The sequence below is a fragment of the Haliotis rufescens genome, unplaced genomic scaffold (assembly GCF_023055435.1).
Source record: "Haliotis rufescens isolate VD_foot unplaced genomic scaffold, xgHalRufe1.0.p SCAF_7, whole genome shotgun sequence".
In the NCBI taxonomy this organism is placed as follows: domain Eukaryota; kingdom Metazoa; phylum Mollusca; class Gastropoda; order Lepetellida; family Haliotidae; genus Haliotis; species Haliotis rufescens.
The window spans coordinates 27,478,063-27,500,498 of NW_025964361.1; the positions used below are offsets into that span (position 1 = coordinate 27,478,063).

Here is a 22,436-nt window from a genome sequence, read left to right on the forward strand (position 1 = left end):
ACCAAAGGAAATATGTGTTGTAACTAGTTTTAATCTGTATAGCTTCCCTCACGGCTCCCAATATTGATCTTCTCAAACCAAAAGAATTCTTTCATTCTTTCATTTCGTCTTTACACCCGCGGTTATCAGGATTTCCCACAAGAACATCGATAAATTACATCAGCTATTATTTAACCTCCTTAAGTCGAACTCCGTTATCTCGACATTTCGCTTGGGATTGGCACAATAAATATAAATAATAATAATAAAAAAATAAGGTGCACGCAACAATCATTCTCAGCACCCTGGGAAGTATACAACCCAAGCTGCTTGTTAGGCGCTAGAAGGTTAACAGCCACATTGCCATCTTATCCTACCGGGTACCCATTCACTGCTGGCACAATACGAAAAGTCACTTGCCCAAGGAGACACCATATGTGCTACATGTGCTTCAGTATGGGACAGGACCGAATCCCTAGAAACTCCCAGCAGTCACTGTACTTGACCTTTACTTACTAATGTTTACACTGGTGTGTCAAAATGTCTCGAGATATCATGCTAAAGTCATGGGAAACGCTTAATGTAGAAAAGGCTTGATCGTCAACAGGCCGCTGCCGTATGGCAGGAGTTTTGCTGTGTGACGTTAGGCATCAAATCACAGACTGAGTATATTTCATGCAAATTGTGCGAGTGGCGGGTACTACTGGTTGAGCAGGTCATGTTTACCCGTTTCGTGAACACGTGGTAACATCACCCATTTTTGGTGATCAATTCATATATTTGTCACCAATATTTTGTGTTTTTCGCCGTATGGATTTTGTTTCGGCAGATAATCGAGACTTATTATTTTCTGACGTTGATGTTTTATAATTAATGTTATATACACCGTACCCATTTGAATATTGAACCCGGGATGTAGAAAGCTGTAACAACTTGACTACTCCGCCGTCACAGCCGAGATTTGTACATCAAGGAAGTCGATCGGCTCTCTCCGGTACACGACCCATAAAACTGTACAACATGTACCTTAACAACAGATCATCACAAACAACTGTTATACAAATGACGACACAAGCCGTTCTAAAGCTGCTACCAGGGAACCTATGCCCATACCATATGATTCATGTACGTGTCAACTTACTATCTCCTACGTAGGAGACAGTAAGTCCTACATGTACGTAGGAGACAGTGCGTCCTACGTAGGAGATAGTAAGTCTTACGTAGGAGATAGTAATTCCTACGGAGGAGACAGTAAGTCCTACGTAGGAGACAGTGCGTCCTACGTAGGAGACAGTGCGTCCTACGTAGGAGATAGTAAGTCCTGCGTAGGAGACAGTGCGTCCTACGTAGGAGATAGTAAGTCCTACGTAGGAGATAGTAAGTCCTACGTTGGAGACAGTAAGTCCTACGTAGGAGACAGTGCGTCCTACGTAGGAGATAGTAAGTCCTACGTAGGAGATAGTAAGTCCTACGTAGGAGACAGTAAGTCCTACGTAGGAGATAGTAAGTCCTACGTAGGAGATAGTAAGTCCTACGTAGGAGAAACTAAGTCTTACGTAGGAGATACTTAGACAAAAAATAATTACCTTGGCCCCACTACACTTCCGTAAAACCCAAGACATGCATTGATATTAAAAGTTCCCTTAAAGACAATACATGCATGCCTATGATTTAAGCATTTGTTGACGCTGCATATTTGTTTTGTTTTGTTTGTTTTTTAACACCGTCCTAAAACACATTTCAGCTTTACGACGACGGTATGTATATAATCGAGCCTGGACCAGATAATCCAGTTATTTACATCATAACCTTCTATATACACAATTGGGATAAGATGACAGATATTAGCCAAGCCACCCAGCCTGACCTCCTTCTCAATCGAGTCCTCTGAAGACATGAAGATGTTTCTGGGGACCGGTATCCTTACCTGGAATCCCCAGCATCTACTGCATGCTCACACGTGTTCGACATGCATGACACAATCCAATTGCTACTTCTATTAACAAAAAGCAGTGATGATTTTGTATGAACTATACAGGATCGATATCCTTTCTTTCAACCTAACAACGTTGCTGAAGTCGTCTCCGCGATCGTGACAATGATCTACTAGCGCTGCGATCATAAAGACGGCTAAATGGCGAGATATTTTAAGAATATCTTCTAAGTTCCCTCCACTCATCATTAACATATCATATATGTACATCCGAATGGGCACGACCCTCGTATTAGGGAGTTAGTGCTTGAGTGAGTCACATTTATACGAAATAGACGACGAGCAAACGCAAAAGAAAATGTGGAGTTTTTGTGTGTACTGAGGACAGGTTTGGTACACAATATACTAGTAGATGACTAGGATGTATCATCATAACATTCGTTTATTACGTACGTCATGTTCAAATGCTGTGAGTGAGTGAGTGAGTGAGTGAGTGAGTGAGTGAGTGAGTGAGTGAGTGAGTGAGTGTTGTGAGTGAGTGAGTGAGTGAGTGTTGTGAGTGAGTGAGTGAGTGAGTGAGTGAGTGAGTGAGTGAGTGAGTGAGTGAGTGTTGTGAATGTTGTGAGTGAGTGGGATTAACACCTTTTTCAGCAATATCCCAGCCAAGGCAAAGATAATCAGCAATATGTTGATATGTAACATAGGGATACAGATTGAATATAATTCTTCATATTTTTCAATAAATATATGCTTTATCGACGTACATGGAATTTAATCTAAGCATATAATAAAGGATAAATCCGACATCGAAGCGATTTCTACTTTTTTCAGACAACCATACATAGTCCGTACATACAACACATATTCTATCCACGCCGGGAATCAAACCTACAGTTGTCTCAAACTAACCAACCATCTACTGGACTACATAGGCAACTTCTTAAATGCAGCCGATCATGGATGCAGTGCAAATGATATGAACAGAATGTCAAGATTTGATAGATTTGAAGAAAATCAAATATTTTTATTTCTCCAGGTATTTTTCTCTATTTCGTGTCCGGAAAATGACAACTTTGCAACTAACATACGCGAACATGTTCAGGGTTTGTCACGAAATAGCTCGAAGCGTTCTAAAATCATATGGTATTTGCTCATTATAACAGATAATAGAAAACACGACCACACTCTAAGCTGAGTCAGGTGTTCGTGCCCCGTTCCTCCACGAGAATCATTTAACTCGATCAGTCTCCTGTAAGACAGGGAGGCTAAATTGTTCAATAAAAACATATACCTCTTGAATACTTTGACACGAAAAATAAAATGTTGACACATATGTTACTCAAACAAGACAATATCCGAGATCAATACATGATCAATTGACTGACTGCCGACAGGTTCAGTATCAGCGAGTTTGGTTTAACGCCGCTTTTAACAACAGTTCTTAAATATTACGACGGGGATGGGTCTTCAGCAATCCATGCTTGCCGTAAAAGGCGTCTATGCTTGTCGTAAGAGGCGACTAACGGGATCGGGTGGTCAGTGGTATCCTAATTGCGTGGATCGATGCTCATGATGTCAATAACAGGATTGTCTGGTCCAGACTCGATTATTTACAGACCGCCGTCATTTAGCTGGAATATTTCTGATTGCGGCGTTAAACAACAAACAAACCACAAACGAATCTAGCTGTGACTGTTGTTTCAACCACTAGGCTAAACATATCATAACTGGTAAAACCGGTGATAACATGTCCTTAAAATCGGATTCGCCTTCCGCACACTGGCAATCTACAATGTATATGTGCGTCAGTTATTGCTTAATATGTGGACACATATCACTATATTAAATGTTAAATGTCTTTCGAAAGATCCTATCAAGACACGGCGATGTATTAAGAATGGTCATCTCAAGTTTAACATGATCAAGTTGAGTTAACGTGGAATATATAGTGCATTTCGCTTTATCATTTTACACATCAATATATGAGAGGATCACAAAAACAATCTCGTCTTTACAGCCATAATATCCTTCATCAGCATCACCTGTACTTTCTTAGACCAGATATATAGCTGTGGTGACATATTTCACTTATAGCTGTACAAATTCCTACTCTCTCCTGTGACAATACTGCATACAGTATTAAACTCTCACGATTGGATATATAACCAACATATAATGCCCCATTACAAATGTAGATGTATAGTCGCTAACACAAACGATTCATGTACGCATAATAATAAGCCAGGAATGTCCTGTTATTTTTAGCAATAGCACACATGAATATGTGTAACGGTTTAGTAGTCACATAAACCGATATTCTGCACGCTTTAGGGATGATTAGAGCAGCATTTTCTGATATCGTATACATGAGTACAGACTCGAAATCAAGTATCGATTGACAACCACAAGGACACAAACATCATAATATGATAGTTAACATATTAAATAAATGTTAGGTTAATGTGTAATCCCGTATGACACTACAAAGGATTGTCGAGCAACCGTTTGACACAACTTCTTTACCCTGGAACCCGGGCTGTGGCAGCAGGTCCGAGGGCAAATCTACGTCAAGAACAATCTTGGTGCCCTGGCCGCACCTTTTGACACAAATTGCGATCCCATCCGATCAATGAGCCCAGCTTGTTGCTAAATTGGTGTCTTTGTGATGAGAAAGTAAATGGCAATGTAAATACAACGGCTGAGTTGTAGCTAAAATTAAACATGTCGGGACCGCTATTGACCTTGTCCATTCCAGCTCTTGTAGTCGGTCAAGTTTATTTGCCCACTGTCAGAAACATAACACCAATTGTTCGGCTACATCCAGCCAAATGGGAGACAACCCTTTTCCAATTTGCTACCGTTCTGTGAACTGTCAAGGAGCACGTGGTACATCTTCACCGCCCAGTTGGCGTTTCAGCAGTTTCATATTTGAATTAACCGATATCTTAAATCTACTGATCGAATAACAAACTATGGCTACAGTTCCTGGTAGTGGGTGTTAAGTGTACTACGCGGAGCTACAGTGGCAACTAAAATAGACATTCTCTGATATAAGACAGACGGGGCCAACTGATGAAGTATCCACTCTCGACATTAACAGGTTAGGTAACTATCTAAAGTATGTAAAATGATGTTTTACATTGTATAACTTGTCTTTTTGATCCATGACTAAGAATCGGGATTTTAAAAAAGAAAAGAATTCCAGTTGAAGTTGTTCTTTTATAATTTCCACCGAGTCTACAATTTCATTTAAGGCTGTCTACTGGCCATGGTATGAATGGTTGTACATTGCACAACACAAACCTCTTTCTATCGGCAAACCTTTAACAGCATACATGCGTACATGCATTGCCGTTACGATCGACTTGATTAGCTCCTAGACTGTCGTGGAACAAGTGCACTGAGCATCCGTCAACCATGTCGGTCTTCCTTATCACCGGGACATTTTGCCATCTATTCTAGATCTCTCTTCAGTTTAAGTAAAATCTACAGTAGCAGTGTCTTATCGTGTTACATGTAGGTCCATCGTTCACTTAGGCTATCGTACACGGTTTCTGTAATGCCGCCTCGACACTCTCTGCAGGTTGCCACAGACGTTATCGTCACGAAGCAGTACGACTTGATTGTGCAACTGTTGTTGAGAACTGTGCAACCTCTGACATGGTATTAAAGTAAATATTGTGGTCACCGAAAAACGTTACATTCAAAGTATAAAACAGGTTTTAAATGGATAAAATCGTTTATTAATTGTCTCTGTGTACTTTCTGTCTTCCTACGTTTCTACCCGAAATGCTATTTAATAACTTCGGAGCCCATATAGTTTGGGCCACGCATATTTGTACTCTCCTGTGGGGCGAATAAAGTGGGTTTCATGTGGAGGGTACGCCGTTAGAAACACTTCAGCTTTGAAAACTCAACATGACATAGGGCAGGGAAACACACGAGCACTGACAGTGCAGGGATCCTTGGAGAAAATGGGGATTCAAACTCACGATCAGCGGATCCGTCTGGCAAGGTTAAGGTACGCCACTCCACATAAAGAGATCCAGTGCCTTATACCACTTGGCCACACTGACACCAGTCATTGTTATACTCATTGTAAGGCCTCTGAAAGACGTTGTCGGTGTTATTCTACTTAACTGTATTTCAACAGGAAAAACTCTTATATTTTGTGCGACAATCATGACACTAACACGAATGATAATTTGATCTACATGTATGCAATCAATAATAAATAGTTCTCAAATATGGAATAATATCAAAGGCTTAACGTACACGTATTCACTAAAAAATCGACATCTTCAATATTGGAATCAAAACAAACCTTTGACTTGAAAGTCTTACAAAACAGTTTTGTTTCTGTTTTCCTTAAACGATCCGATCCCACAATTCTTTTCAGATAACTCGAAAATATCATAATAAAGTATTATTTATAATCTTATTTCAGTTTTATATTTCTAAACGACCTCTGCAAAGAACGTGAGATTAATCAAGAAGCCGTTGTAAAAGAAGCGTATTCTCCCCAGGGAGTTGAAAATGTTTAATACTATGGTCAGGAGATAGTTATAGTTGTAACGCTTCTGGTAAGCAGACGTAAGGTAGGAAATATAAGTTGAGTACGAAGCGACGTGTGATTTATATATCATTAAGATTGTGTACATTAATAGCTACATCCATTTATCCATATTGCGATGACAATTTAACCAAATTTCCTTTTACTGAAAATATTAACATTTATCTACACGATCATTAAATTATGCAAATATGTGATCAGACCTTAACATGTGTTTTGAGGCTGACAAAGGTAGTTTCGGGGAACTGTAAAAAACGAAGGAGAATCTAAAAATAATTCCATCAGTGTGTTTGTGTTCTACATATGCAAATAAAAAACATAATTGTCATGCAATATTGAATATATACGCATCTCTAATGTTTCTCGTGGACATTGTTATAGTGGGAAGTAGGTACATATGATCGTATTTTGCTGCAAATTACTTCACTGTTGAATCCGTGAACTCTTGAACTCTTGCCTAAATGAATATTCTCGGGGAATCAGAAACAGCCTTGTTATCAATTTATTCTGACCTTGCTGGTATTCGTAAATATACATTATTAATGCAAAAGAATAACCAGTCTAGGTTATCCACCGAAACAGACTCCATTTTTTGGCGTAAAGGGCAAAATAGATGCGAAGACCATATATTGGCTGAAGGCATACGTAAACCTAAGCCGGAACATCGTATACCTCATCTTCATCGACATATTCTGATGCTGATGGCGGTAAAACACCCCTTAAACCGATAGACATGTATTACGAAAAAACACTCCCTACGGTTGATTTTATTTCAACTATAGAGAGACTAGATGGCAAAATGTCCCGGTGATATGGAAGACCGACAGGGTTGGCGGATGACGGATAACTTTCCTTCAACAACCTTGGTTCTGGCGGTCCTCCAGAACCAAGATTTTAACAAAGAGGAATGGATGTGTGCACTGATCATGAATAGAATAGGCGCAACAATGTAACAGTATGACTGGTTCATAATTCATAATTCAAGGGAAGAAAACGCACGGTTACCTCAATCAGGTTCAGTAACATATCCAGTTCAAGTTATACATGAATATTAATGCTTAAATATCAATTCAAAACTGAAGTTATGTTGATGAAGTGAGAATGCAAAATGAACAGGTATTGCGTTAGCGTATAATCTTATTGGAGGAGATTTGAACTGACTCTCAATATATAACTGACACAAGAATATATAACTTGCGTTCGACAATGCTGTCATGTACATTTCAACTATGATTATATTATACTGTAATTATATACGCATACATGACCCAAGGTACGGTTATTAAGGCAATTATTTCAAATTGGAAAATCTCACAAATAATCATGTCGATTGATTAATTCAAGCATATTGTTTGCGAAATGGCAAAGCATTTAATACATGACGTCTTCAGCATTATCTTACACTGCTTGTTTTACCTGAAATAACCTATCAACGGTCCTGTTCATTGCCATAGCCTCCAGACACCTTCCGTCTTAATCCTTCCCAAATTATCGAAAGTTATACAGTTGTTCATTTGTTTCAGCAACGATTTAAATGGAATTGTTATGTTACGCCATGGTGGCTATAGGGGCGTACGGGTAGGCTAGTGGCTAAAGCACTAGCTCGTCATGCCGAAGACCGGGGTTCGATTCCCGACATGGGTACAATGTGTGAAGCTCATCTCTGGTGCCCCCTCCCCCATGATATTGTTGGAATATTGCTAAAAGCGGCGTTAAACCAAACTCCTTCACGATAGCTTAAACTGTGATGCGCTCAAATTGTCAATTTGAATCGCTCATTTTAAGAAATTTTAAATAATATGTCAACGATTGAACGTAAAGCAGATTATGTATTAGAAACAGTCCTCTTGCACACGATATTGTCACGTATATTCAGGGGCTACAGTCCTAATCATTTGAGACTGGTCTGGATCAATTTGCAGCTTGGCAATGATTTTAGCCTACAATCGCTTTATGCAAATGGATGGCGATTGTTAGATCCCGATGTTAAAATATTGACAATATTAAAAAAAAGCGATGTTTTGTGTAAATTGGCCCAAGAGCCATCGCCCTTGTGTCATCGTGGCACATTAGCATTAGAACCGTCCCCTGTGTAGTTCTAAAATATGGTAGAAGTTGATACCCTTTCTTGCGCTCAGCTTTACGGACATAAAGCAAGGACCGGCCGGTTCGGAGTCAGTGTGCTGTGTCTGAATGAGGTGTTCGCATTTAAGTTCAGACAAGGTATCTCAGGGGGATTGCACAATAAAACCGTCCTGCATACGTCCGGATTAATACAAGCAGCTACACACACGTACATACACGTCGCTACATAAGTGAAATACTTTTGAACGCGACGAACCATATTTCACCTCACATCACCCTGTCACAAGATATGCCCAACCGCACTCAATTCGTGTGGTCTCTACGTCGTCGTGTTAAAAAAATGTTAAATTACGACGCTATAATTGCAAACCTGACCTTATAAACTTATAAATTTCATATTTGAAATGTGCATAGTCCATGTTAATGCAGAACATAATTATTCAGTCACCAACGGGTACTATACAAAATAATCCTTCATTTTGACGGATACACGCTTATATTTCCATCACAATAGCTACAAGGGATGTCATTTCTGCTTTCTTAAATAATGAAATGCCTTTGGTCGATAAAGCTTTGTTAAATAATGCCAAAAGTTGAAAGACGGAAAGTTGTGGTCTTTTAATCAAATGCTGATCGCACCTTCCCAAGACAGCCCATAGTGTATTCAATCCTGCAATGCATTTGGTGATCGGTGAATGTCGACGTCGTTGTGATGCTGGGCAGACATCAGTAGCCGTATTCCCTGTGTTCTCATTGAAGTGTTCTGTTTCTAATCTGACTTCTAGATTTTGTCGGTCATGCCAGATCGGTTGGTCTTTATAACCGTATTAACCCCCACAGTTGGACACAAGTGCAAGTCCTTCTTTTTCTCATTCTCGTGCTCGAGGCTCTCCGTGGTAAACGACCAGAGTTGCTCTCCATCAAACTGAAATTCTATTCGAAGCGGTGACAAAATTAACTCAGGAACTCCTTACCTAATGATTACTACCAAACTCCTATTCTTCAAATGTGCCATGTTATGCCAATATCACTGGCGATATGAAAGACTGAAATTAAACATTGGCGTGTAATTCAGATTAAGACAACACATTAGGGCATAGACTGAGTTGTAAAACCGAACAAGCCTCCTTCCTACCATGATATATCATGAATATTGCCTGATCATTATTCGTGTCTTGTGGTTGTAACTTCACATTACCTGATATAGTTGCCATCTAACAGCATGCCCCTGGGGCCTGTACAATCGACTCTTTTGACAGAGAAGTCTGATGAATATGGAAAGAGTTGTGTCGCTTTTATTTCCAAGAGTACCCTTGTTCTATATTTTGAAGCATGTCAAAAACTGTAGACACTACAAATGCAACGAGTTGCAAAACGATACATAATAAGTAACGCGAATAAGTTTAACCCGGAACTTGAAATCTTGGAATCTTGTTACCATTGAGGTACCATACCATTTAAGGTAGCGAGGCACTCTCAGCTAACGAATCTACAAATGCAGTCGTATTCTCAAAACATCTAGCCATCTCAAAAAAGGGAATATATGTATTCAACACATGTCTATTGACTCATAGTAAACACAACTTTACACTAGACCTCGGCCCGTTTGTTCGGTAATATGCTTAGAGACTAGCCGACGAGATTAGAGGAATAATGGATTTGTAGTCTCAAGTGAATGAATTATATAAGCGTTGAATGTTTGGCGAGGGGACTTCATTTTAATTTACAGGGGACGGATAATACCTAATTCACAGTTTCGAGAATTATCAGAAAGTAAAATGTAATGAACGCCTCACGCCTACAGAGAGAGAGACTTTCTCTGAGATAGATATTATTTCCATTTGAAAAAGAAGTGGATAAATGTGGATTACTTTGCACTAGATTATTATTATATACGTCGTCAAATTCACATTTTACTACAGAGGCATGTAGAGAAATTACTCACTGTGTCTACACTTTTGCATCAATTGGTATTATAATAGCATGAAACTTATAAAAATATGTCATACACATATGAATAAGGACAGTCGTAAAATGGGAAATAATGTCACTGTTTGTTTGATATATAATTATAACACCGTATCTTTGACAATTTGACCTGTAGCCGATGTTTCAAGGGTGTATGCCTCCATTCAGAGATTGTCTAAAATCTTGCGATAGATTGTCTTAAAATATGTCAGGAGACATTCTTACTGATATCAATGCCATTAACCATGGAGGACCTTATATCGCATTTTTCAAACAATGGAACAATATGACGTCATCTCGTTTTGACCCGTCTGCGACAAACATCGCTAATACCCCAAGTGCAAATGGAAATAAGGTATTACACGTTAACTTTCTACCCTCATGGGTAATATAGATTAGTACATTATTCATCAGCTTCGATATCAAATGCTACCTTTGTTTGAGTGATGCGATGTGATGTGATATGGTAAAATGTCTGGTTGTGCATGATGTAAAACGATTACCTCTTAATATGAATATTGCATGATAAGAATGCAATATGCCTTTTATCCCGAGTTTTGGCCTCCATTATAAAATCCCATTCTACACTAACGTACACTGTAGCTCCTAAACTTCACAACACATTGATTGGTATTACTGAGATCAAAGAATGGGAAACAAGACATGTTCATCAAAACGACCTTAGCATTATGATCATCTTAAGTCTAGGTTAAAGTATTGGGGTTAAGATATTTGTAGTGTAAATTCAAGGGCCGGTTTCATGTATAAACCGATGGGAGAGCTCCATTTACTGTCGCAGCATCATATTTGAAGATGGTCTTGGGAGCCGCAGCACAAACATCTCTTTATGAAACCAGGCCCAGGTAAACATTTGAATGTTGCAAAGGTTTTCTGGTAAATACTCAATCCACTCTTATTCCCAAACGTTAGATCATTATGATATGACCGAAAGATACTTGGTAGAACTCGTAATGTTCAAGATGCATGTTGAAGATCAATCAGGGACAACACGGGGCATCTTCGTATGAAAGAATCGAACCTACAGCACGCAGCTTAAGTGGCTATCAACGGCGAGCACCTTCTGTTCATTCGATTTAAGTCTGTTAACTCAATTGGTGGTCCGTTTATGCCTTCTCTTCAATTCAACGAGGTCGATTTAGATGATAGCATCACTTAGACGCACATTATAGTCATTCAAGAAACTACTTACTTTTTTCTCTCTGCCGCATATTTCTGCTCACATCATTTGCATTTTGCAACTGCAGTGTATCACTCAGTGATTATTTAACACACATCCGTAGCTTTATATCCATACACATGTACTGTGTATCTCGATATGTTCGTTAGCTGTCGTTCGTTTCATGTGTACGAAGCTTGGTGAGGTGAGGTGAGTTGACATTGGGTTTAACGTCGCGTCCAAGATTATTGCACGTGTATGTGTGTGGCTGCTTGTACTAGTCCGGACTGATGCCGATTTATAGTGCTAGCCCACTGAGATACCATGCCGCAGTTTAACATGAATACCCCACTCAGACACAGTATACTGACTCCGAGCCGACCAGTCCTTGTTTTAGCCCCTTAATACCGAGCGCCAGACAGGGTAACAACAAGTACCATCTTTTAACGTCCTTTGGTATGACGTGGACGGGGATCGAACCCAGGACCTTCCGCTCTCCGGGCGGACGCTTTACCTCTAGACCACGGAGGCGGTCCACGAACCTTGGTGGGTTGTATAGGGTGTTTAAGTCTTTAAGGTAAATCCCATGTAAGGCCTCTGACTAAAATCGAAATCATACACTAGTGAGAATATATATTTCGAATCTTTGTCACTGAATGTAATTTCGGTGGCATTTGCAAACATTAGTTTATGTGGTTATGTTTTGGAATGAATAAATGTTGTTTAATTCAATAGAAGTTTCCAAGTTTAAATGCTATTGTTATATCTAATTGTTTCTTAGTTTTGTTTTAAACATATATTGACATCACCTGCACATATCTATATGCTGTTGAATGCATTGCAAAACAGGCCACACAACGTGTTCCAAACGTATTATTTGACCTGACTTATAAATAACAAAGTAATATTTTCCAAGATGAAATTTGAGCAAATTGTGATCGCAAACCAACGTTACAGTTAGATATTATGTCCAATGCTTTAGGTCCCAAACAAGTATTATATAATATATACTGTACGTATCAATAAATGTTTAAGAACACATTATATATCGTAGTCTTTAAATAAGGCATACATTCAATACTTTTGACTAACCTAAGATATGCAGTGCAACGAACATTCATCAACTTATCCGTATTTGAACATTTTCGGGAGCAAAGGCTTACATCGTCTTCAACGAAATTGACTTAATGGAATGTGTGTTTACCCTTCACCAGTGCAGCAATATGCACCAGCTCTGTAATGTTTCCAAGATATCGCTAATGAAAAAATTTCATAGATAAAATTCTCTGATGATATGTCATTAGAATTCACTCAAAGGAAACACAGTTACCTGCAAGTTAAAGTCAACCGTAGACCATATCGATACTAATCGATATTTTTTTGTCCTTGCATTCCGACTTTTTAGAGCTGTATGTGTCACCCTATATCATATTGCGCTTCCCTAAAGCCCTACACGTGTTTTCACGTGAACCAAATGTCAAAACAAGCCATACGCAACTTCGTATCAATTTTCCGTAACCTTTGTAATCTTGAAATAAATCTAATAAATCATAGAATTACTCTCACCATAAGGGTATAATATTAAATTTTGACATGAAAGCGTTCTCCTGCGGAACCATTCCTATCAATTAGGGATTAATAATCTGCCCGTATAATAGCGTTTTGTCACGTCTAAGCAACACCAATACTTGCCGAACACTGCTACGCATATTAATATTGATATGACAGCGAGGCTAGAGGCGTTTGGGATAGCGACGCCAGCGTTAATGTAGAATAACAGAACGGTATTCATAACGCTAGAATAATTATGTTTGTACTTATTGGAATTTTCGTGTAGAAGATATATGACATTTGATTTTGCATTGTTGCCAAAAGGCCAAGGATTGATAAAGGCGATGTTTGATTAGAAAGGTTACGTTTGAAACTTTTAATTTCGCACTCTCTTAAAGTCTTCATTTTAAGAATAGAAAAATATCTTGAGCCAAGAACTTAATCTGATTATACTAACATTGATAGGAAACTCGTTTCGGCAAAAAAATATTAAATAAATCTTTTCACAGATTTAATTAAGTCATACTTCATTATGGTGGCATCAGTTCCAACAGCTTGAATTGTTCTTGTTTGTAGAAACGTGTTTTCTAGTTACCACACAATAAAGATCCGGTAATGTGTACACGTTTATTACATACATGTATATTTTAACATCTCTACCTTGTTTCCAACGAGCCGGGGCGGTGGGGTGGTCTAGTGGTTAAAGCGTTGGCTCGTCACGTCGAAGGCCCGGTTTCAATTGCCCACATGGGTACAATGTCAGAAGCCCATTTCTGGTGTCTCCCACCGTGATATAGTCGGAATACTGCTAAGGGGCTTACAAACCAACTCACTCACTCCAAAAAGCCAAATGCACACTTTACTATAGAAATAGAAATATTTATTTTTAAAAAGTACCAATATTCAAAACGCACCATTGTGTGTTCAATCATAGTCGCTACGTTATATAAACAAATGTCAATATGGTCGTGATCCATTGATGACGTTTTATAACCTCAAAAGGTCATGTGTAGCGACGTCACACGTAACCGACATGTAGCCATCTTACGTTGACGTTGTGATTTACCTTATCATTGCCGATAGTACAATCAGCGTGTGATCGCTTCACTTAAAACCTGCGATCGATTTGTAATATGTTGCTAGAGCACACAAAAGTCCACAGACACCATTACTCAAGATAACTACACAACGTCTATCACACGAAGATACAATAATACAACGCTGTAATATACCCGATATAATATGATAGCATTGGTATGCAGAATTATGTGTACTCCCTTTCCCAACCACTTTGGCTTAATGGATTAGATATTTATCAATATTGCAATGTCCATTTATTTCCTGTCATAAAGAAATAAATAATCACACGGCTCACAAAATAATCGTCTTCATTATGCCAGTTTCATATATTTTTTCACTTAAGTACCAAGATGGTAATTGAAGACGAATGGTTAATAACATATTTTTGTAAGAAATTGTTCTAGGGAATGCGTTAGCCTTAGCCTTGTACACTGACCACTTTCGTCAAAGCGATACCCATCAGGGAGACGCATTGCAAATGCAGAGTTGATGTTATACAGTTGGCTTATCGTGGCTGGTGGCAATTGGCACCATTTACATCAATAGGCCACTACAGACGCATAAATAATGAATAAACCGTTATACTGACGGCTTTTCATTGCTACCCAATACACCAGCAGGGCCACGTGGAACAGTTATGTATATATAGGGCATCATTCATTGATTCAACCTTTGATAAAGTGCACTACTTTCTGTTAGTATCCATACAGAGTTTCCACAAGCAGAATGATTGATGAGAATTACACAGCACAGCGAAATCCTGGTCATCCGATTAGTACTTGCTTGCACAGGGAAATAGTCGAGTCGGACATATTTCTCGATAAACGAAACATTGTTCCAGAATAATGTGCTTTATAGATAGTGTGTAAACGTTGAAGAAACACTTTGAAAAAATAAAGAAGTTCAATTTCACATTTAAAGCCTTTTTAAATGATACTACAGCTCGTGAACGATACTTTGAGATATATAAGTGAGTACGTTGGGTTTAACGCCGCTTTGAACAGTATTTCTGAATGTATATCACGACGTGTTACCCTGACGTGGGAGGAAAGCCCGTAATGATGCAGGTCTTAGACGTTGACCACTTTGGTGAAACCCACGAGTACGCGTATGATGATAATTTAGCTAATGGATATATAAATGCCAATTACAGTAATGTTCAAATAGCCGGTTTCCGTCCTCATGGGGTCCGGATTAGCGAGGTTTTATCGTACAACTTCACGTCATCATGTATAAAATTATTTTTGAAATGTTTATTTCATTTTCGGTCAACCTTTTAGAGGTTACTTGACACTGACTATATAATGTGAAAATGTTTATTCAGCTTGAACTATAGCATAACGCCTTCACGTGTACCTGTGTTCGTTAAGCCTACGTCAGAATGGATAACAATACTTCAGTATTAACGGTCACCATTCTGAGGTGATACAGTCATGCATCACGCGAACCTGTATGAATACTGATCAATCCTTACCCATTTGTATCGATTATAAGTTTTATATATGTATATTAAAGACATTGTATTGTTAGCCTAGTAAGTAAAATAAACAAATAAATGAACATAAGGAAGAAGATTTATGGATGTCAACTTCTTTTTTATGAAGAACACAAGGTTTCGGAGTAAATGCTTACTCCTTCATCAGGTGAACGAACAGGAGATCATTCACCTGATGAAGGAGTAAGCATACAATCCAAAGCGTTGTGTTCCTCTTAATACAGAAGTTGACATCCATAAATTCTCTTCCTTGTGTGTTTCTCTTCTAAATGTCTTTCAAAGACTTAAATAAATGAACGTTTATTTGTATTTGTGTACTTACGCATCAGTGACAAAAACAAATAATGTCTGATGTATTCCTCTTGTTGTACTTGTGGGGCACAACTGATATCATCATTGTGTGATCGTGACTCATCCACTCAAGACTATTATATATAATGGAACTGATAATATAAGAATATGAGAATAGATCAATTAAATTGAATTAATAAAAAAATATAGAAAAAACACCAAATGGACTGAAACATTGGCGCTCATTTCATAAATAACCCCAGCCCGGTTAAAGCCTCTTACTTCGAAAGCCAAATATTTACGTACTTCACCTGTTCTCAAATACGCGCGGCATGTGTGCGGAACATGCAGACTTGTCGATCAATGGACGAAATGTATGTGCATACCACGACTCTCAACAAAATTCTCTCAATGGGAACCTTACAATACATGAAGTTATAACAGTAGCACATTATGGCTTTGCGTACAATGCTGCTTTGAAAGTGAGTTGAGATCAATGTTGTCTAATGGGCAACTTGATTGATGCAATGCTCATGCGTTACCTAATAAAGACGGCATCATTACGACTCCTTCTTCTATAGATAGCTTGAAATAAGGATACAATGCCTCTCAGTGCCAGTCAGCAGTAATGTCTGAAGCGAGCTGTTACGCCCTGTGGTGGTCATGTAGCTAAGTATGTAAGAAAAATAAAGCTGAATGGGAGACCGTGCACGTTCCTACACTCATTGCGATATTTTGTTGCATGGTTTATTATCTATCATATAACTATTTCACACGGATAACGGTCGCACGAATGCTTTTAACGCTGAGATGACAGTTATCTTTCTTCTTCCTCCACATTTGCTGTTGCAAAACACGCATTAATACATGGATTATTATATCATAAAAAAATCTCGCCTGTTCTCTTGACATTCAGTGTAATTCCTTCCCTTTAGCATATTGAGTCATGGCTGTGTTTGTATGTAATTGGCAAATGTGTTACTTTCTTCTTATATTTAGGGGGCGGTCGGGTAGCCTAGTGGTTAAAGCGTTCGCTCGTCACGCCGAAGACCCGGGTTCGATTCCCGACATGGGTACAATGTGTGAAGCCCATTTCTGGTGTCCCCCGCCGTGATATTGCTGGAATATTGCTAAAAGCGGCGTAAAACCATACTCAGTCAGTCAGTCTTATATTTAGGTCGTTTATATTGCCTTCATAAAACATGCTGATATTGTCGGAATCGGACAATCGACCCTGTTTTCTGCAGAGATTTCTTGTGAATATGGAAAGGGTTTTGTCGCTTTTATTTATACAGTTGTATGCAATAGACTCACAACCTGCATTGATACAAAATTTGTCAATAGGTCTGGTTCCATAGATAGCAAGTAAGATACATTGCCGTAGCAAGTTAGACATTCGTAATTCTTGAAATTGTTTTTTAACAATCATGCAAATGCGCACACACAGTCAGTAGACTGGTTAGCCGTCGTATGCGGCTAACAAGTTCGATATCGAGATGCCGTTTATATATGAATAGTTTCAGTATTCAGTGTAACCCTCTATGTATCCAAGTGTAACGAAAGTCAAAGAGACTTTAATTATAAGAAAGAAATTACAACAGTGATATTCGTCGAATGTGTGCCCAATGGCATGTGCTTCTGTGGATGATCCAGACTGGATATTCTCTAATGTTGATGTTATATATTTAACGCCACTTTAATATTCCAGTTGCATCAGGGAATGTCAGATTGATGTAGGAGAAGGATGACGCACGATGCAGACAACCCATGGTATAGTTATCACAGAACATACGAGAATCTGGATTTGCTACATTCCTGAAATCATGCAATACATAGTCAGATTTACAGTCATAGAAGTTTGAAGAAACCCTTTAAAATAACGCTTGACTTGTCTCCTAACTCAGGTGTTATAAGCTGCACCATTCAAGCAATAACTGGTTATACAACACATTATAGAGACAGTCTCAAATTTACACAACGCATTGACGACAATGTCTAGACTTAGATTGGAAATCGGCACTTTCAGTATCATCTAACATCTCTTAAAATATCGAGAGTTGAGTTGGAAGACAAATATATTTCCTAACCATTTGCTTCGTTAAATATTTGTTCCATAAAAAATGAAAAAAAACGCACAATCTGTAACATGTGTCCATTCGAAAACATGTATATCATAGATATAATATAACGTGAGCCAAATCAATGTAACATTCGAACACGTTTGTGTATTCGTCAGCTATCGATTTAATATAATTAACTTCAGCACAGTAGTGTTTAGTAATATTCGCAGGCATGAACTACGCTTACGACCTCTACAGCGACGACGTGGACCTACAATAGGATATATCGATGACTTCGTTCTAATTGGCATGGTTTCATCTACGCATTGTAATCTATATCTCTGATGTCTGATGTCATTTGTCTGTACGCTATACATATATACGTCGGTGGTCGTTAATAATGGCGGTAATTACACTATGTCCCTGGAAATGACAATGTACCACACACTGCTTTGCCTCGGTGCCAGCTTTGATTTTATTGACATTTTTCATTTGAATGTTATACTGGGATGTTATGATGGTTTACTCTGTGATTAAATAGTCTCGTTTATTTGTAATGTTTTCTTCTTTATTTAAGGGGGCGGTCGGGTAGCCTAGTGGTTAATGCGTTCGCTCGTCACGCCGAAGACCCAGGTTCGATTCCCGACATGGGTACAGTGTGTGAAGCCCATTTCTGGTGTCCCCCGCCGTGATATTGCTGGAATATTGCTAAAAGCGGCGTAAAACCATACTCACTCACTCACTCACTCTTTATTTAAGGATACAGTGGACAGCGTTGTAATTTACTGTGCATAGGTGCCTCCCTTAGCCGTACCAGGATCCGATACTACTAAGTTCGAACCTAATATTCTCCCTGATCAAGATTTGGTTTCAACATTTGTCAGCTTGTGAGTTTCACCAAAGTGCCTTCCCAAAAGTGTTCAGCTCACATGGTGTAACATGATGGAAATACGGTAAAGAGACGTTTGACCAACCTCACACACTCATTCACAGATTCGGTTAAATTACGGACTGAGCGAATGAGCGGGGCTGGTTTTACGACGACTTGATTTATTCCACAGAAGAGGATGCAAATATTTGATTTCATTAACAGAGTCAATGTTAGTGAGTGAGTATGGTTTTACGCCGCTAATGATATTATTCCACCAATATCACTGCGGGGGCCACCAGAAAAGGACTTAACACAGTGTACTCTACCCCTTCACACAGTGTACTCTACCCCTTCACACAGTGTACTCTACCCCTTCACACAGTGTACTCTACCCCTTCACACAGTGTACCCTACCCCTTCACACAGTGTACTCTACCCCTTCCCACAGTGTACTCTACCCATTCACACAGTGTGCTCTACCCATTCACACAGTGTGTTCTACCCCTTCACACAATGGACCACCTCCGTGGTCTAGTGGTAGAGCGTCCGCCCGGAGAGCGGAAGGTCCGAGGTTCGATTCCTGTCCGCGTCATACCAATAGACGTTAAAATATGGTCCTTGTTGTTACCCTGTCTGGCGCTCGGCATTAAGGGACTTTAACAAGGACTGGTCGGCTCGGAGTCAGTATACTGTAACTGAGTGGATATTCATGTTAAACTGCGGTAAAGTATCTCAGTGGACTAACACTATAAATCGGCATCAGTCCGGACTGGTACAAGCAGCCACACACACGTGCATGCTCGTCGCTATAAAACCCCATTTCACCCCACCTTTACACAGTGAACTCTACCACTTCACGCAGTGTACTCTACCACTTCTCACATTGTACTCTACCCCTTCACACAGTGTACACTACCCCTTCACACAGTGTACTCTACCCCTTCACACATTGTACACTCCCCCTTCACACTGAAGGTTACCCCGTCATACAGTGTAGGCCCGTACCCGTTTGGAAATGCAGTGAGTTTGCGAGAGATATGTGCGATAGTTTGTTATCGAATACATGCACATTATGTTCATTGTGTATTGTATCAGCCTAGCGCAAGGCATGCTTACCCTTTTTACGAACACCTGTTGTCATGACTGATTTACCTTATAATTCAAATTATTTGTTTCCTTTTTGTCCCAATAGAATTTGTTTCGTCGGATAATCGTGACCTGTTATTCTCTGGCGTTCACGTTTTATGTTTATGTGGAGCGGAATGGTGGTCGTGTGGTTACAGCGTTCGTTCGTCCCACCGAACAACAGGGTTCGAGCCCATTCTTAGTACTACAGGCATATTACGCAGATCTCAATTCAAAAGCTTGGAATCCGCGTGGTGCGTGTGTGTGTGTGTGTGGATGGAGGCAGGGGGGAACGGGAGGCGGGGACAGGAGTGACTGAAGCATACGGCACACCTGCGGACTCATTCAGACAAAACGCTAGACGTTCACCATTCAAGCTGAAAGTTCAGGGCTATCGTATTTCACACAGGGGAAATACATGTACGTGTCTTTTACTGATTTAAATTGAAGCCACATTATGGAACGGCCCATGTACAATTCCTGGTTTAAAACCCTAGACAGCCACCATCATCGTCATCATCATCATCATCATCATCATCATCATATCATCATCATCATCATCATCAAAACAATCATAATTATATTGTGTGTTACGTTATAATACATTTCATATATAAGAAGTTCTAATATTGAGCTGATTAAAATTCAGCTCTAAACATGGAATTGTTCGGGGAATCAATAAACATTATGTATGAAAATGTTTGAAACATTTGATTTGAACCACGATTACATTGTTTCTGAATCATCCCACCCTGTTTGTTTGGGAAGAATCAGACAATCGGGATTAACATTAACATTAACGTCTATTGTTCAGCCAATCCTTAAAAGCCCTAGTTAATTGTCTTCAGGACTAAACCACGGAATCTGTTTGTAAGAAAAAAGGGAAAGAAAGCATATTCTAAATTGAAATCTTTGTGGTACTTACCTTGTAGATAACGGATGGTAATACACATTGTTTCTCCGAACACAAAGTTTTTGAGCACCATGGGGATGAGGGTAAAAGGCATGCAGAACACAGCTAGTAGCAAGTCGCTAATAGATAGGTTTAATAGGTACACGTTCGTGATTGTTCTCATTTTCTTATTCTGTATGAGCGTCACAATAACCAGGATATTACCAACCACCGACAGGAGAAACAATATCACATACAGCGGGATTTGAATGTTCATCTCAAGTGGCTTGGCCATGGGACGTCGACGAAACAGTGTCCCGTTGGTATCGTTGCCGGGTGAAGTAGTTGTAAAACCGTCATCGTACGACTGGGACAGTGTATGAATTAAGGTCTCCGAAACATTACACAGGGCTTGGGAGATTGCTTCGGACGTGATGTCTGTGCAGTTTAAATTCACGTCCGTCATGGTCGAAGGTCCTTGCGTAAATGTCTCTTAAACGTTAGGAATAAATCACGCAAACATTCCACTGGAATTTGCAACTAAGCTTCTATCATCTTTGTATCAAACTGTCAGTGAAAGTTTCATTGAAACAGATCCAAACTCACTGGAAGGTTTGAATGTTTTGCAATTGTAATTCGCGAGTGTTTGGTTTAGGAAATCCCAAATTTAATATAGATCCATCAAGACTACACTACAAGCACTACACTGTCCAATTCACGAGTCAGGTTTAAAACTGAAGATCCGCTCTTGAAACCATTGCAACGAGAAGATGTTTTGAAAACCTCAGGAAAACATCCATAAAACGCCCGGCGTAGCCCTACGGTGGCCGTAATGAAGGAATCAAATTAGCAGAAAGTTGTTTCGCTGAGGACGGCGAGTGGATTTGATACAGACGTGTATCAGAAGCACACCAGTGAGAATCACGAAGGGTAAGAGCCTCCCGTCAATAAGCACCGCCTTTAGGCGAGCAGCCTCGTCCAACGGTAAGGTACTAAAGCGAGCGCAACATATTTTCAACTACACGTGAGAGAGACGTGTTTTTCACTTTTGATTGACATCGAGTAGGAGGGTTTGTCATGTTCGCCCGCCTTAAAATCAATAGATTGAATGTGCGACCAAGACTTTAGAGCGCTATATTCCTGCCTATCACAATGTCGGCTCTGTTAATGCTGCAGAGCCTTGTAGGTAGATTGGCGATGGTTCAGAGGTGCCGTATTGCTCCAACAATTCATCGTTTGTACTTCGGAATGGAGTCCTGCAAATTCACTTACGTCAGGGCCCTTGTTGTGCCCCTGGGTCCGATGGAAATAGCATTGCAGCTGGTTGTGTACACGGGACGTGATTATTTTAACTCA

General features: G+C 39.5%; 1 protein-coding gene across 1 annotated transcript in view; it reads right to left on the reverse strand.

Moving 5' to 3' along the window:
* Positions 1 to 22,070, reverse strand: part of LOC124146964 (cholecystokinin receptor type A-like) — a 60,757-nt gene extending 38,687 nt beyond the window's left edge. The window contains exon 1 of the mRNA XM_046517546.2: positions 21,114 to 22,070. Within this exon, the coding sequence (XP_046373502.2) occupies positions 21,114 to 21,546 (433 nt within the window). The 5' untranslated portion in view covers positions 21,547 to 22,070. The remainder of the gene's footprint in view (positions 1 to 21,113) is intronic.
* Between the last annotated feature and the right edge of the window lie 366 nt (positions 22,071 to 22,436).